Raw genomic sequence first — 15,874 nt, 5'->3', positions numbered from 1 at the left:
TCAGGTTTTAATTTCAGGTATATGGATGGGTATGTATATATTTATGTTACCGCCTTAATAGCAAAAGTCCTATTTCTTCAAATTAGCTCATTCTTTAAGTAGTTACACACTTCCTAGGTTTTTGCCAGACATGTACAATTTAGCATGCCAACACTTTTTCCTCTGTGTGCTACCCCATTCTGTCTTTGTGCTTTTCCTTCAGCCTGCCTCTTGGCACTTGCTGGTATTATTTCATTGTAACTCTCTGAATCTCCTTTTATAAAACGGGACACAGAATTTGGCAGTGGCTTAAGTTTGTATTTAGAAAAAGACCTATAATACATTTCTGGACATAACCTTTGATTTAGTCTAAGAACAGCAATTACAGGAAAATATCCAGTTATGCCTAAAAATAGAAAAGAGCTGGAAACAGCATGTATTTGAGAGGGTCATAGGTGTTTACCTGGAGCCTCCAGTACACTTGTAGAATCACAGACTGATTTGGGTTGGAAAGAACTTTAAGATCATCTAGTTCCAACCCCCTGTCATAGGCAGGGACATCTCACACTAGACTATGTTGCCCGAGGCTCTGTTCAACCTTGCCTTGAACACTGCCAGGGATGGAGCATTTACCACTTCTTTGGGTAGCCTGTTCCAGTGCCTCACCACCCTCACAGAATATGTGAGTAAAGAAGTAAAGAGTGTGACAACTTACTAAAATGTAGGCCTTTCATTTTGATCTTTCAAATGTTTTGTTCACAGAGGAAGCACACTTCCCTTACTGGTTTAGATAAAGGGACTTCTACATAAATGCTTGATGACACATATAATGCCCACATGTATGGAAAATATGCCTATAAGAGTGGTGTTTGTCATGTGCAGTGTAAGGTGATGGATGCTCCTTTTCTCTTTTTATGTTACAGATGTTTGCCAGTACAGAAAGGTACATCCTTTCAATGGAGGTTCTCCACTGATCCAGCCATCAGCTTACGATTTCCATTTCAGCTGGAATCAAGTTCCTTATGCTGTTGGTAAGAAAAGATCCCTTTTTACTAGATGGTTGTTTAGATTTGCACTTGGCTTTTAGTGGAATTACAGTATGTGTGCTAAGAATAAGCATGTTGCATTCATGATGCCACTTTAGCTAAGTTTCTGCATATGGTAATTTTGAAAAGTGGAGTCTTGGTGCCAAGTTCTTTCTTTGCTGAACTTTTTTTTCCTTTCTCTTTTTTCTGTTTTTCATTTCCCACTCAGTCTGCGTTCTGCCAGGCATGGAGAGTGACGTTTTCTTCAGGCTTGATGTAGCTCAGTGTCCATCAGTATGTTAGACAACCCTTTTCATAGGAAAGGGAGATGCCCGAAGAGGTCAGATACGAACAGTTTTGATGGAGCATCCAACAAACATTTCCATTAACCATTTTTCCTTGCCAAATAATTTTTGTTTTATTGCAGTCTGTGCTTTCCCTTATATCCTTGCCTTCACTACTGATTCCATTGAGATCCGGTTAGTGGTGAATGGGAACTTAGTCCACACAGCAGTTGTGCCTGAGCTTCAACTTGTAGCATCAAAGGTAAGACACAGGAAAATCATGTTTGTCTATTTCTGTGATATGTTGGAATCTAATTCATATGTAAAGTTGCTGCAGCCAAAAAAACAACCAACCAAAAGCTGTAACATGAGCTACTTGATCTGTGATAATCATTCATCTTTATGCTCTTAGTTTATATCAAGTACAAAGAGAATCAAAATTGATCTCACTGTCTTTTAATGCTCCCAGTAATGCAGATCTGAGGTATCTGACCATTTATGGGGCAGATGCTATCCTCAACATCACAGATGCTCCTCACACTTAACAGTGGGGTAACATTCCATGACCAACCCTGGCTGACTTGGCAGCAATAGAACACAGTGGACAAACATATGAGCTCTTACTCAGAAGGTAAAGTCTCGCTGTACTAATGATGAGTTATTTGTCATTTCAGTCAGATATTTATTTTAAAGCTACTGCTGCAGTAAGTGGATCATGTGACAGCAGCGCTAAGGAAATGAGTTCAAGGAGCTCTCCTCAAACACCAACAGCTTATGAAATGCCAGAAAGTCCTCTTTCTTCTCTAGAAGGTAACATGATTTCTAAGCAGCTTGAATAACCATCTCCATTCCATTGAATAACCATCTGATCATTCCAACAGCTATCACATCTGAGCTTTAGTAAGATGAAATCAATTAGGTGGAAGATTTTGACTTTCTGGTTGAGACTCTGGAAGAGAGAGATCATTCAGTTTTTCCATAGACATAAAGCACCTGGCTGAGCTTTTACTCCATAGCATCTCAGTTCCAACTGTGTGGTAGCAACTGTTGCTAAACCACTACTGGATGGTTAAAGCTCCTTTGAGAACCTAAAGAAAGAAGTTAAGAAGTTCTAGCCTTGGAAGAGTTTACACTGTCACTGTAGTGTAACATGATCTGTGAACAGTCAGTCTATAGGGGAACAATAACAGATAAACAAGGGACCCTCAAGTAGGTAATATAAGAAAGATCTTTGTTATTTGGGTTAAAAAGCACCCAGCACAATGAGTGTAGTAACTTTTTGTTTAGAAGTACCAAGAATTGATTCTGTTGTGAAAATGTAAAATTGTTTTTTCCTTCCCTGTTGCAGGTGAAGTTCCATGCAAAAACCTGTATAAAATTCCTCTCAGTAACCTGGTTGGGCGAAGCATTGAACGACCTCTGAAGTCACCTTTGGCTCCCAAGGTCATCACTACTACAGCCTCCAGTGGCACTCCCTCTATGCCAGTTACTCACTCACTATCCTTATCTCGTATGGAAATTAAAGAAATTGCAAGCAGAACACGTAAAGAATTGCTGGGTAAATGCTCCTCATTCTTCAGTGCACATTTCTAATCTTTGGGCCATCACAGATTTGTAACATGCAACCAGTATTCATAACTAAGTAGTATAAACAAACAAATGAAACTCTGAGAATTTGCAAGTAGTCTAGCCAGCATCTGATCACAGATTATATTCTAAGCCAGGTAGAAACTCTTTAGTTAATAGAAACCAGCAACAGATACTTTTAACGTTTTCCTGGATGCTTTCTGTTAACAGTATCTTTTATTCCCTTATTAAGGCCTCTTGGATGAGCCTATACCCAAGACAGAAACTGCACAGAAGCAAAAAAAGGCTCCTCGAAGACAGTCAGACCCCAAGCAGGGCGCAGTAAGATCAACCAGCAGTGACAGGTAAATACTGTCTTTAGAAAAGAACCTAAGTTGGACTGTAAATGCTTTCAGAATTGGTCAGGCTTGCCTTGGTGTGGTGCCGAGACCTTTGTACGCTGATGTGAGTTTCATGCTAATGTGTTTGAGAGTATTTGAGTACTCTTAAGTATTGAAACAACACCACTGATTACTAAAGACATGTTAATGACCAAAGCAGCACTAAATGGGATTTTCTGGGGACCTGGTGCAATTGAGCTTGTAATGTGATTGCGACTGCTAGATCTGCACTGTGCAGGTCACTTGCTGTTTTCTTTGTATGCTCGTGTTGCTATTTCCAGAATGTGTTTTCCAAAGAAATACCACATCATTGGTGGGTCTGGCTCTGCTTACTTGACCCCACTGCCATTCTTTTATTTCCACTGGCTCGTAACCTACTTTTGTGTAGAGCACTGACAGAATTTAGCCAAGATACAGTAGACTGAGATTAGTAAAATCTGCTGCAATGTAAAATCATGTTTGATTATGCTATTTGGAAATATTTGGGCAGGGACTTCATTAATGATTGGCTTTTGGTGATACTGAGCAGAGTAAGCCAGAGAAACTCAGTTTTAACGGTCTGTCTCTGTCTTTAAGATAACTTGATTAAATCTAGAAATAGCCAGTGATCCTACTTGTCCTGATCTGTGTATTTTAGTGACTTTTGTCTTCCTTTCTGCAGGATAATCTCAAGCTCTTTTGAAAGCTGTTCTGAAGGACGTCATCCTTCCACTAGTTCAGATCCAGATACCGTGGCCAACAGGGAGGAGAGCTCACCATCTAGCTGTCCCTTTCAGCCCATTTCTTTATATGATGAAGACATCATTGACTTGAAGTGAAGACAGTCTTAAAACCTTTCCTCCTTACTTCACATTTTCTTACAACTCTGTGAGCTCTGTGGGAATGTCACAAACACTGCTTCTAGTGGTAAAATGTGGCTGGAAGTATTGGTGATTAATCTTTATAGAACCCGTGTTGTTCTGGATAGTTCAGCCTGATTTGGTGATGCTTATATCCTTGACATAGGTATGTTTTGTTTTCTCAGTTAATGAACCATTACTTTTTGTGGAATTCTAACAAGTAGGTAATCAATGAGAGATTTAGGCTGAAAATGAATAAAAAGTATTACTTGTTCTGAGCTTCTTGTAATTTGAAGTACCTGAGTGACAAGAGCTAAGTTAATACTGTTATTACTATCTTGAGTTGTTTTACAACAGTGTGTGTTGTAAGGGAAGAGGAATTTTATGACATAAATCACTCCTTTTGGTTTTCAAGCCTTTAAAAAACCAAACCAAAGGCTTGCAGGCAAGGTCTTTCCAACCACTCAGTCTGTCCTCCAAGTGGTGGAGCTGTGGTATGTTCAGTGAAGAATCAAGGATATTCTATAAAGATCAGGTAAGATAAGAAGATGCTGCTTCCTTTGCTCTGGCCTGTCCATGCATATTTTTTAGAGAAACTTTAAAACTGTTTTGATGTCAAGAATCCTTGAACTGAGACTTTTTATAGAAAACAAACTCTCACAATATTCTTTTAAGAATTGGAAGTTAAAAAAACCCAAACCAACAACAAAAAATACCCAACACCAAGCAAAAAAGCCCAAACCAAGTGCATTTCTCCATTTCCTGGAACACTGCATTAGCTGTTGTCTGCTCTTGCACCAAAAGTGTAAGTCATTATTCCAAATAACTGCATTTTTCTAACTGGATCCAGATGGAAATTGCACTGCTAAGAAGCTAGTTTTCTATGATGAACAGTCATCTTTTGTTACATTAGAGGACAGGGTTTAATTTTTAAAGCTTATTATTTTTCAACCCTTTAAACCATATTTTGAAAGGGTTTGGGTTTGTTTGGGGGGTTTTGTTTTGCTTGTTTTGTTTTTCCATGAAAAGAGTGATGCTTCCAGGCTTTTAATATATATAGGAAGATTTTACCTTTACTAGCAGGTATTTCTTGTTCTATATGTAGAAATACTTCTGTATCCTTGACTTTAATTTATAATACCATTCCTGTGTCATGATTTCACTTTCTTTCCATGCACGACCATCTGAAGATGTGTGCCTTTTGCTTCAGTCTGTCTGAATGTAAAACTGTTTTTGCAAAGTATTTTTTTGCCCAGATAATTGTGTGTAATGGGTTAATTGCTCCACCTAAGAAAATACACAATGCCTTATCTGAAAGGATCATTTCTTACTCTCAGCTGGAGTGGCTGATAAGGAAAGAAGCAATATTTTAAGCAGTAACTAATCTAGGAGCAGAAACAGTATTAACCAGTGGCTACTATGATTTTAGTATTTTTGCACCCATAGATGTATGGGGTGAACCTTAATAAGCACCTAAAGGAAGTGCCAGCTCCAAGTCTTTACAAGAGCTTGTAACTTTTTGTGAGAATGTTATTTCCAGAGACTGTGCCTCATCAGATGCCCATGAGTTCTGTGCCTCTTGATGGGATGAATTGGCATCCTCTGAACTAGCGTCTAACCATTGTTTTGCTCAAAACATTGACTTAAATACTTACCATTGACTGCTAATTCCAATTAAAAAAGCCAACTGGTGGTATTGATACATAAGCTCTTGTGCACCATTTATAAAGGGCAAGGTTTTTATGCATCTATGCAACCTCTCCTGCTTCAGACTGGTGTTAGATGACAAGGCTTTCTGGAAGGCTGCTGGTGTGCACAGCTATATTGTTGTTCACTCCAGCCTTAGAGCCATGTCATTTCCCTTCTGCTTTTCCAGCATGTGCATGCATCTGCTCATTAGAACTTAGGAGATAGCTGTGGGCACAAATTGTAGCCATGTCCACCCTAAGCACAACCCTTTCTATTTTGATGTCTGTTAAAGCTGCCTTTAGCCTGCATTCTTGACGCTGGCTGACCAGCTCATGGATGGGAGGACAGATAACCTTTAATTTACAGCTGTGTAAGATGGGTGTTGTTCTAATAGAAAGGAATACTGAAAAATCTTGCCACAGATGGATGAAAAAAATCCTTTCCATAAAGGAAGAATTGTTACCAAGTTGGACACTTGCTGTCAGGCTCATCTGAAGGCCCATTCTGGACTCTTATAAACAGATAAGTTTCTGCAAGAAATGTTTACTATCCCAACATGCTGGATTTGTTGGAGGAGGCAGGGCTCTTAACCTCTTCTGGCTAATGGGATTGTCACCACTTCAGCACTGTGCCTTAGTCTGACTAAACTATAGGAATGTCATTTACTTTGGTGCAAGCATTAGACTGTACAGGCAGTTTATAGTGTGTACTCATGCCTCCTTACCAGCATGGGTAGTGACTTGTGAAATCACAGAACAGTTGAGGTTAGAAGGGATCCCTGCAGATCATTTAGTCCAGAACCCACACCTGTGCCCTTAGGCTGAATGGATGAATGGGTACCTTCAGTTTCCCAGTTTGCAAGAACACGTAGAGCCTGTCTGGATTACAGATCTGCCCTGCTTTGGGGCTGGGTTTCTGTTTTGAGTTTGGTTTCTTGGGCTGTTGGGGGATGGCTTTGTTTGATGTTTGGGTTTTACTAGGCCAGTCAACTGAATCAACACTTAAACAGTTCTTAATAGGGCAGGACAGTAGCACCCATGGGAAGTGTAACACTGCTACATAACCAGTTGCATAGGGTCTAGGGTGCTGCTCCTGCCATTTACTTTGTTGGTCTGCGTCTCTCTGACCAAGCCACGGATACAAACTCCTGCATGTTTTCCTAAAGGTGTGGGTCTCTAATATGAGCAGCAGCTTTCCCAGAGCTGTTGGCTTAGACTGCATTTGAGATACACTAAAAAACAAATCCAAAGGATTATACATATATATACTTGTGTGTACATTTGTTTTTACCACAAGTTTTAAGGGGTTAAAAGTCCTAAGCATATGTAGGAATCTAAAGCAATGTGATCTTATCACATCTGCGAGTTATAAGGTATTTGAGAATAATTTTTGTTGCCTTCTGTGTATGAAAATGAGTACCACGCTATTGTCATTATTACCAGTTTGATGGCATGGTTCATACACACAGTGCTTGCTAATTCGGTTGAAGCAGTGTTATCTCAGATAGGCTTAGCCTGATTTTGTGGAGGGATAAACTGTACTAACAGTACAGGAAAGCCCATGTGACAGAATGCAGCAAACATCTACTTGCATGTGGGTTAGAAAGTATCTATACTAGTTGAGCACAGCAGCTTCACCAGCCTGTACACTGCCTACCTGCTTCACTTGCTGCTGACCTGCCGCTGACTCCTGTTTGCTACTGGAAATCATGACATCAGCACACGAGTTTAAGAGCAAATTTAAGAGATTATTTTCTGCGTATTGATTTCTAGCTCTATTAGCTATTCATCTGGTCGAATGGAGAATGTTGTGTCTCTAAAGGTTTATGCAAACAGTGTTATCAACCTGGAATGTCAGTTTTAACTAAGTCTTTGAATGTCAGCAGACTGCTTTGTAATTTAGTAATTGCCTATTGTTACGACTGTTGCTACGTTTGTGACACAATCTCTTTACCTACCACTTGTCTTAACTGCTGCTGTATTACCATGGGTTTTAATGTCATGTGACAGCGTGTTCAGTTTGTGTTTCCAAATAGAAACAGTCCTATCACAGCTGGAATGGTTTTAAGTGCAATTTATCACCTTTATGAAGGAGTAGCAGATTTATTCCTTCATATATAATGAAGCATAAATTTGACCTCCCTTTTTCCCCCACACATGCAGAACTAATGACTATTCTGAATTTGGTTTATCAGACAAGACATTAAAGAGGCAGGAGGTAGAACTATTGCAGACAGCTCTGCATTACTGTTTCCATTTGAGTTCTCTAGAAATTGTGTTTCAGAGATGTCATTCATTTAAGTGCTTTATCATACCTGTGGGATTGGTATTTGTGTCTTAAGCATTACCCATCCTTGACAAGAACTATAATCAAGCACTGGTTTGTGTTTCCAGGCATCTTTTAGACTTTCAGAGACCTCCTCCAGTTGGAGATCTTTACCCCTTAAATTACAAATTCTAAGTTTTTCTCCTTTTCTCACTGGCTCCAATATATTGTAACTCCTTCTGAAAAAGAAATGCCCTTTCTTTAATTCTATAATATGTTATTCCTAAGAGCTACATCCACCCCTTCTTGTGATTTTGATGCATTCCTGGCCAGCTTGACAGCAATATGAAAAAATAAGGTCAACTTAACACTAACACTCATGAAAAACAAGTATTCATCTCCTATTGGGATCAAGACTTATGCCATGGTCAGGCATCCCAGAAACAGTAGCAGCACCACAAAGGTAAAGTACTGCAGTCTGAACTTAACATGAGCCAGGCTATATAATTCATTTCTTCACTGGAAGCTGAGCCATAAGGGAAAGGTAAAGTGGAGCAAGGAAACTAAATCCATTTACTTACAAAATTAGGTTTTAATTTACATCTTAGGATCAAATCAAAAGAGCATGTGCAACACCCACAGAGAGAGACTCGGGCAGGGGCTATGCAGAAGTGTATGCACATCCCCAGAGGTACTGTTTAAAAAAACCCAGAATTCATATTTATCAGAATTCATTAAAATGATTTGCTAGCAAGTTCAGTAACTGAGACTTCTGCCACGTGATGCAGCTGCCTTCAACTGCAGCACCCTAACTCATGATATAAAGGTTTCCTATCAATATAAAAAGCCTTACACTCAAGATCTTCTGAAGTAGGCCTCGATTTGCTCCAGAGTCTGTCCTTTTGTTTCAGGAACGTAAAAGGCTGTAAAAGCTATGTTGAGGCAGCAGAAGGCAGAGAAGAGCCAGAACGTGCCATAGGATGTTAAGAAACCCTGAAGGAGAGAAAACAAGCCCCACATTATTAAGAGCTCACTACTGTACAACTGCAGTTCTGTATTGCCAGAAAAGACTGGCTCAAGGCTCTCTCAAGAGCAGCTTTAAAGAATAATTTTCAATGCTTACTATTAAATCACTGAATTCTTTGGTTACCAGGAAGGCCATAGCCCAGTTTGTTAATACACAAGCACCACTCGATACGCCTCTAGCTTTAAGTGGGAAGATTTCGGATGTCACCAGCCATGGAACAGGACCCCAGCCAAGGGCAAAACCTGCAATTACAAACAGAAGAGAATAAATGCATGTTAAATATATATTAAAGGAATGACTGAATAATGCCCAAGTTAGTCAAGCAAAGGGGATGTAATTTTCACTCCAGATTCTTGGATGATTCCAATAATACAGTACTTCTGCCCAAAGGAAAGAGACCAGATTATTTTAGGGCAGCATGATAAATCCCAGTGCATTTTGCAGAAAATTAATGACAAGTATTCTTAACAAGAGAGGCTTCTTGCCATGAAGTCACTGATAAGCTTAAAATCCAGCCTTGTTTCTTACTGCTGCTGCTTTGTGCCATCACAGAATTGAGTGTGGCTCTGACACTAACAAAGTCTGGTTTTCCATTAACAGTAAAGCAATTTAACCTGAGCAATCACTACTCACTGTTAGCACAAAGGGGGTATAAATTCTTTTTTCAGGGAATTGGCTTAACTAAGCTCCTAGCTCTTCCCACCATGGTTCTGAATGCTCAGCCCAACTTTGCATTATACCCTGAAAAGTTCTGTCAAAGACACAACTCATTCCCATTAATCAGGAATGTGACAAAAATGAACAAAACTGTCACATCCATCAGAAAGTTTGAGTTTGGTGTAATGGCTTTAGATGCCTGTTCCACTTACCAGCAACAAAGCAGCCCAGGCTCATCACTGCAAGCCAGGATATGCTGCTTTCTGTTCCTGGCGATGCTGAGTTTAGAGTGGCCCATACATCAGGATTTGATGAGTTGTTTGGATTTGGAAGGACCATTTTAAAGTAAAGTCCGAACAATGCAGTACTGAGAGCCATGATTACCCCTGAAAAGTAAGCAACAACCAAGTTGTCACTAGTTACTACTTGGGTATTTGAGTCACAGAACACAGCTGGTCAGCCCCTCATAAAGTGTTTCTTAAAAGACACCGTTAGCAGAAATAAACACTGCCTTGACAGGAGTGAAAGGTGCCAGACAAGCATTCTAAACACCAGCCACACAATACAGTTGTCATGGTTTACCCCCAGCCAGCAGCTAAGTACCACACAGCCATCCCCCCTCAAATGGGATGGGGAAGAGAATCACAAAAAGGTAAAACCCATGGGTTGAGGTAAGAACAGGCTAACAATTGAAGTAAAATACACTACTACTACTGCTACTACTAATAACAATAGTAATGAAAAGGGAAACAACAAAGTAGAAGGAATAAATCCCAACAAACACAAGTGATGCACAACACAGTTGCTCACCACCCGCTGACCAATGCTCAGCCAGTCCCCAAGCAGTGATTAGTCCCTTCTTCCCCCAGGTTTCTATACTGGGCACGTGCTGTGGTATGGGATATCCCTTTGGTTAGTTCAGGCAACATGTCCTGTCTCTGTTCCCTCCCAGCTTCTTGTACCCCTCCTCACTGGCAGAGCATGAGAGACTGAAAGTCCGTGACTTAGGGTAAGCTCTGCTTAGTACCAATTGAAAGAAGACAAAACATGGTAAGAAGACAAAAACACATATGTAATTTCCAGGGGTTCCACCTACAATGTATATAAAATATGACAGTTTCCTCTTATAAGTTCAAATCTATTGTTATACCAAGTTATAAATAGAATAGCAAACCACTTAACAATGCATAAATTGCAAGACTTAATTCCCCCAATGGTTAAGACATTTTTTGATACTCTATGGAGTAATTTTTCTTGCTGAACAAAATTCAGTAAGATGTTTTACCAGATATGTAGAGCAGCACTTTTCGTCCAGTTTTATCTATGATAAGTGCAGCCACAGCAGTGAAACACACTTGTATGGAACCCACAACAACAGAAGCCAGTCTGCTGTCCTGAAAGAAAGTAAGAGGGAAAGAGAATTTACTCTTTCAGGCTGGCAAGAGGATCACTTATCAAGCATCACAAATGCATTTATTACTTGAATCTGAAAGAAGACAAACTATTCCAAAGAAGTTAATGGTGGGAGGAGAAAGGATAGGGAAAAAAAAACAAACAAAACCCCATCCCCAGTTAATACAACATACAATCCTCTTAATAAAGTTTAAAATAAGCCACAACTACTTTCTATAGTTCCACTTTCTCTGAAACATTGCATTGGCAACTCCAATTTAAAACCATATATATAGGAAGATGACTATAATATGGATTCTATCAGTACCAAAGTTTCAGACCAGCAAAACACAACAGACTTCCCCAACCTTCCACCCCAGGCAGCAGGATCATTATCAAGTCATTTGTTAAGCTGAAACTATTCCAGACATTTGTCAGTTTAGAAGCAGATCCCAGTTACCTTGAAGTTTGCATCTTCAAAGATAGTTTCTGCATAAAACATGACTGCATTAATGCCTGTGAGTTGCTGGAAGAACATTAGAGCTACACCAATAAGAAGTGGTCTGTAGATTGAGGGGTTCTTAAATTCAGACACATTCAGCCCCTGTTAAAAAGATAAAGCAATGATTTGGTGAAAAACTTCATAATTCAAAGAACAAAACCAACAAAAAACCTCCTCATAACATTTCTATCTGTTCAAATTCAGTGTTTTACACCCCCCTTTAGCAAAACTAAGTGCCTTAGCAGCAAAAACATTTACATCTGGAGTATGAGAACTCCAGAAAAGCATTTTTCCCTTTTTTTCATGTTCTAGGGACAGAAATAAATAGTACTTTGCAGAGAAAGTTAACATGAATCCACAGCTTGCAGAAACTGAACTTCAATGCCTATTTAAGCATTCATCTTGCAACAGGGTCAGTGATGCAATCAGAGATACAAGAGAAAATGCCTTCATACAACACAAACAACAGGACATTAGTGTCAGAGGTGTGCAGCAAGCCTACAAATTGCTAAATAAAGCAAAAAAGTAAACAGCTGTCATACCAAGATCATGAGCCTGACTGCTACTCATGTGCACTGATGGCAGCCAACAGTGACAGCTGAAAGGTGGAGGAAAAAGATTCAAAGAATCTCACTTGCTTCTTGAGTATCATTTGTCTGAGAGAACAGGTTTGGCCACTGCTTACAGTAAAGTCTATTACCTAAGCTTTGATAACCCCACATGTTACACCCATACAGAAAGGCGTTTTCAAGAGTAAATGAGATTCTCATCACCTCTTCCTGAACACCAGCTTCAATCTGCTCACACTCCCACTCGTGGTCCGCAAGTGGCCCCCGCAGAAAGCGCAGAGCAGCTACAGCCTCCGAGCGCCTGCTCCTGCTCAGCAGGAACCTCGGTGTTTCAGGCATGAAGGACATGAACAAGAGCATTATGCAGGATGGGAAGGAGCACAGCACTGCCAGCCAGCGCCATGGTAGTGCTATTCCTTGGCAATGAAAAGGGAAGAGAGAGGACTGTGAGCATCAGCGAGCTGCACGAGCAAGTTCACATTGACTTTCTTCAGTGCAGTGCTTTCACTGCATGCACTGATTCCTGTTTGTAACCTAGAGCCCTAAGCCCGGTACCTGCAATGTAGGCTCCCAGTATGCCAGTCACCACCATCAGCTGCACACAGGAGCCAAGCATACCACGGACTTTAGGATGAGATATTTCAGATATATACACCTAAAACAGAGAGATAAACATCAAATAAGAACTTGTAGCCAAGACGGGCTCCAGGGCTTGGGAAGTCATTTCTGAAACACCCCTCCCCCACCCCAAGGAACAAAAAAATCCACCGAAAAACCACATCCTGGGGAAAAAAAAATAAAAAATCCAAACTAAAACCAGGGGAAAAATAGGGGGAGAGGGGCACAAACCCACCCCCCACCCACACCCCACAACACAACACAAGCCTGGGGGGGGGGGGGGAAGAGGGGGCACAAAAACAAAACAGAAAAAAAAAAAAACGGGGGGGGAGGGGAGCAGGAAAAAAAAAACGGGGGAAACAAAAAATAAAACAGGAGGGGGAGGGAGCGGAAAAAACAGAAGGGAAAAACCCCAAACTCACCCAACAACCCCAACAAGCCACAGAGCTCTCAAACCCACCCCAACACCTCACAGCTGCGCTTCCCTCCCTCTTTGAAGAGGGCCTCAGTAAAAGGGCGCAGGCAGAGCTGCCACCCCAGTAATGGGTTACAGAAAGTGCTGTAAAACAAGGGAGGAACTAAGCCAGGAGCCCCTGATGCAGCACCCCTTCCAGAAGGGGAATGAAGTGGGGTTAGTAAGAGCTGCTTCCCATCCCCAAGCAGAGCTTGGAGCAATCCCTGCATGAACTGCAGCCCAACTGCTTGCAGGGGAAGTTTTACATTTCTAATTCAGCACTAAGAGGACAAATGGTTTCATTCTCTGTGAAATTCTAAGCTCAGCACAGACCATGAGCAGCATCCAACATTTGGAATCAACTTGAACTTCTCAGCTTTTAATATATTGACCCCAAGTCAACAGCTACAGTTTAGCTGTATACATAAAAACAAAGAAATGCTTCAAATTTTTTACACATGTTTATTTCATACAATTCTTTCTGAAGTCACAGTTCTTACTTCTTCTGGGCAGACAATAAGTAATCCTTCTTTCAATAACAGAGCTACAAATACATGGTGTTACAGATGACAACTGCCCCCTCATCACTGCAGTCACACTGAAGGAAGCTGCAGAGATACTACTATAGTAGAACATAAACACAAGTAATCCAGTAAAGCACTACTAACATCACATCACTGTGCCAGGAATGCACAGTACAGAAGTGCCACTACAAGAAACTAGATTTGTTTTATTTTGGATTTCTTCATGATTAAAATCAAGCAAAACCTGATTCTATAGAAATCAGTCTGTTCTAAACCCAAAACATGCCTCGGGCACAGTTACTCAGTTCCTTCACCCAAGCCACCTATAATGCTGCTATGGAAAGAGAAAACAAAAAGCCCCACAAACACACACAAAAGCAGCCACAGATGCACACAGCCCAGTAAAACTTACCGGCACAACCAGTGAGGTAACTCCACTGGCTAAGCCTGTCAGTATTCGTCCAAGATAAAGCATCCAGACATTCTGAGCAGATATAATAACCGTAAATCCAAACACGTATGGCACCGAGCACAGCATTAGACTCGGCTTTCTCCCCACTCTATCCACCAGATAGCCTCCCAGTATTCCTCCAGCAGCAGCTCCTAATGTTACTATCGACTTCAAAAATAAGTAAAAAGGAAATATTGTTATACATATGTAGAAACAAATATAAAAATAACACCAATTGCTTTTAACATGCTGAAATTACCAACAGCTTCTACAAACTGTGCAAGAATATGCAGCTGTTTTCAAAATCAAAACAGACATTAACTTCTTAATCAAAACCCAGCACCTCCCACATCACCTCTCACCACAGTGAGTGCCTTTCACATCACATACAAAGCTCTTTCAATTAAGAAAAAAACCCAGAAGCAGCAGAAATTGATTCTTAATCCGTTCCCAAACGGGCCTTTCACACTGATGTACAGTCCTGAAGAATTCATTGACTAACCTGAAGTCTGCAAATATCCCCATGCTAATGGATGGCACTAATTTATTAACAAGTTTATTTCCGGTGGTATTTTAACAGGTTCAACTGAGAAACATGACAGCAGTCAGAGGGCATTTAAGTCCTATTTGGACGAGCATATTTATTAACAGAATCACAGAATCAACGAGACTGGACAAGACCTTTAAGATCATCAAGTCCATGCATATCCCAGCACTGCCAAGACTATCACTAGGTCACTGAGTCCATGATGTGTGAGCACTTGCAGGGCCGGTGCCTGCAGCCCTGCCCTGGGCAGCCTGTTTCAATGCCTGAGCACCCTCTGGGGCAGGAATTGTTCCTCAGCTCCATCTAAACCTGCCCTGGTGCAGCTTGAGGCCGTTTCCTCTTGTCCCATGCCCCATTCCTGGGGAGCAGAGCCCAGCCCCTCCTGGCTCCATTCCCTATTCTCTTTCCAGATAATTGTAGAGAGCGATAAGGTCTCTGAGCCTCCTCCAGACTGAACCCCACTGGTTCCCTTCGGCTCCTGCCATCAGGCCTGTGCTCTAACACACGTGCTAACAGAGCACAACTGTTCCGCTGGGAAAGTTCGACCCAGCCGCCGAGACCAGAATAAACACGCTATATTTCACCAAGATCCACATTTACCCTCATTCACAACAGGAGCAAGACCCCACCGTGTAAGCAGCATCTTCAAGTGAACGCACATCATACACAGACTTACCCCAAACCACGAGGCCTGATCGCTGTCCAACCTTAACTTCGGATCCTCCATTTTCCTCAGCTCCGGGATAACCGGTGAGCTGTAGCCTAGCACGAAGCCAAAGCTAAGCGGTCCCAGGACAGCGGCGAAGGCGGCGAGGAACAGCTTCTTGTTGCTCACCCTGAGGCAGGAGAGGCCCACAGGGATCACGCCGCTCCCACCTCCCGCTTCGGCCCCAACCGCAGCCCCTCAGCAGGGCCCGGCCTCGCTCGCCCCATGGCCGCCCGCGCTCACCTCGGGTCCGGAGCCAGGTCCGGGTGCCGCAGCAGGGAGCGGGTCTCCTCCGCGGCCATGGCCGCTGCTGCAGGGGCAGCCGGTACGAGCCCGGGGCCGGCTCTGCGGCCTCCGGCCCGGCCGGAACCGGATGGAG

At 41.7% G+C, this 15,874-nt stretch overlaps 2 protein-coding genes across 3 annotated transcripts in view; one reads left to right on the top strand and one right to left on the bottom strand.

Annotated features, from left to right (window-relative positions):
• Nucleotides 1–7,841, top strand: part of GARNL3 (GTPase activating Rap/RanGAP domain like 3) — a 27,422-nt gene extending 19,581 nt beyond the window's left edge. The window contains exons 24-29 of the mRNA XM_034067306.1: nucleotides 903–1,010; nucleotides 1,432–1,550; nucleotides 1,963–2,098; nucleotides 2,637–2,846; nucleotides 3,108–3,219; nucleotides 3,917–7,841. Coding sequence (XP_033923197.1) covers nucleotides 903–1,010; nucleotides 1,432–1,550; nucleotides 1,963–2,098; nucleotides 2,637–2,846; nucleotides 3,108–3,219; nucleotides 3,917–4,073 — 842 coding nt within the window. The 3' untranslated portion in view covers nucleotides 4,074–7,841. The remainder of the gene's footprint in view (nucleotides 1–902; nucleotides 1,011–1,431; nucleotides 1,551–1,962; nucleotides 2,099–2,636; nucleotides 2,847–3,107; nucleotides 3,220–3,916) is intronic.
• SLC2A8 (solute carrier family 2 member 8) overlaps nucleotides 1–15,874 on the bottom strand; it is an 18,176-nt gene extending 2,302 nt beyond the window's left edge. For both annotated transcript variants that reach the window (XM_034067301.1, XM_034067302.1), the window contains exons 1-10: nucleotides 15,739–15,874; nucleotides 15,466–15,625; nucleotides 14,204–14,410; nucleotides 12,751–12,850; nucleotides 12,400–12,611; nucleotides 11,585–11,728; nucleotides 11,018–11,126; nucleotides 9,945–10,118; nucleotides 9,172–9,317; nucleotides 8,902–9,041 (exon numbers count right to left, since the gene is read on the bottom strand). In XM_034067301.1, the coding sequence (XP_033923192.1) occupies nucleotides 8,904–9,041; nucleotides 9,172–9,317; nucleotides 9,945–10,118; nucleotides 11,018–11,126; nucleotides 11,585–11,728; nucleotides 12,400–12,611; nucleotides 12,751–12,850; nucleotides 14,204–14,410; nucleotides 15,466–15,625; nucleotides 15,739–15,797 (1,449 nt within the window). In that variant the 5' untranslated portion in view covers nucleotides 15,798–15,874 and the 3' untranslated portion in view covers nucleotides 8,902–8,903. The remainder of the gene's footprint in view (nucleotides 1–8,901; nucleotides 9,042–9,171; nucleotides 9,318–9,944; nucleotides 10,119–11,017; nucleotides 11,127–11,584; nucleotides 11,729–12,399; nucleotides 12,612–12,750; nucleotides 12,851–14,203; nucleotides 14,411–15,465; nucleotides 15,626–15,738) is intronic.

Source organism: Melopsittacus undulatus, chromosome 11, assembly GCF_012275295.1.
Source record: "Melopsittacus undulatus isolate bMelUnd1 chromosome 11, bMelUnd1.mat.Z, whole genome shotgun sequence".
Lineage (NCBI taxonomy): Eukaryota > Metazoa > Chordata > Aves > Psittaciformes > Psittaculidae > Melopsittacus > Melopsittacus undulatus.
This window is presented reverse-complemented; position numbering and strand designations above follow the sequence as displayed.